The sequence below is a fragment of the Macrosteles quadrilineatus genome, unplaced genomic scaffold, assembly GCF_028750875.1.
Source record: "Macrosteles quadrilineatus isolate MER2022 unplaced genomic scaffold, UCM_ALF_1.0 Scaffold_6__1_contigs__length_79288215, whole genome shotgun sequence".
NCBI classification, from domain to species: Eukaryota; Metazoa; Arthropoda; class Insecta; order Hemiptera; family Cicadellidae; genus Macrosteles; species Macrosteles quadrilineatus.
In genome coordinates this window covers 50,643,635-50,644,725 of record NW_026542599.1, presented here as the reverse complement: position 1 = coordinate 50,644,725, position 1,091 = coordinate 50,643,635, and the positions used below count along the sequence as shown (strand labels likewise).

The following is a 1,091-nucleotide window of genomic DNA, read 5'->3' as shown; positions in this document are numbered from 1 at the left end:
AATGGTAGCTGCCAGTAAAAATGGACTGCAGGTCACACCAAAAACTACTCTTTTGTGTCTATAAATTTTGAGGTTTCCATCATCATCATACCACAAAAATCTTAGGAAATCTCTATCGGACTTAGACAAACTGATTTGCAAAAAAGCTTTCTTAATGTCAGAAATGACACCTATTTCTTTTAATCTGAAGCGAAACAGAATGGAAGGAATTAATTCAATCAAATTAGATCCCTTACTGAGACAGTCATTCAATGAAGGTTGTTATACTCCTTAGCGGATGCATCAAAGACAGGTCTTACCTTTGTTGTACTGTTTTCCTTGTAGACGGGATGATGAGGCAAATAATGTCCCAACTTACCAAAGTCAGCGGTGTATGGGACTTCTTCAATTATACCTTCTTGTTCCCATTCTTTGAACGCGGCATCATAAACATCATATGTTTTCTTTTCCTGGAGTTTTTTCACTGTCGATTCAAGTCTCTTGACCGCTATGTTGACATTGGTCGGCAAGGGTGGATGGCCTTCTCTCCAAAGTAAAGGCACCTCATAACGTCCGTCATCATTGATCTGAACAGATTTGTTGAAAAACTCTGTAGCTTCAACTTCTTCTTCAATCTTGTTCTTCCTTGAATTCGGATCTTCAATTCCAATGACATCTAATTCCCATAGCTTTGAGATTGGTTTGTCCTTCAGCAACATTGTATGAGTAGACATGACGTTAGGGGAATCTGTAGATACCACTGCTGTAGATGGAGTCTTTCCTAACAAGGTCCATCATAACAAGGTTCTTAATGCAACGAGACCTGAACTAAAAATTATTCGCTCATCCATTAAAAGTTTTCCAGCGACATCTGCACCGATCAAAATATCAATAGGCCCTGAATGAGTATCAGAAATTGTTACCCCTAACTCCTGTAACTCCTTTATCCAATTCCCCAGTCCCGCAACTGGTAAAGCATTGCATATTTTTATTTTATCTAGAACTTCAAAATTGCAAGCGTAGTTGGTCTCTGGGTTACTAAATCTGACTCTATAACAAGTGTGTTCTTCAACATCACTACTAACTCCACCGAACAGTGAATGTTGTAGCCT

At 38.8% G+C, this 1,091-nt stretch overlaps 1 protein-coding gene across 1 annotated transcript; it reads right to left on the bottom strand.

Annotated features, from left to right (window-relative positions):
- Nucleotides 1-248: 248 nt before the first annotated feature.
- LOC128997520 (uncharacterized) lies at nt 249-713 on the bottom strand. The gene has a single exon (XM_054423160.1). It carries the CDS (start codon nt 711-713, stop codon nt 249-251), a length of 465 nt encoding a protein of 154 aa, XP_054279135.1.
- Nucleotides 714-1,091: the final 378 nt, after the last annotated feature.

Coding starts and splice junctions, on each gene's coding strand:
- LOC128997520 (XM_054423160.1), bottom strand. CDS start 713: ATGTCTACTCATACAATGTTGCTGAAGGACAAACCAATCTCAAAGCTA.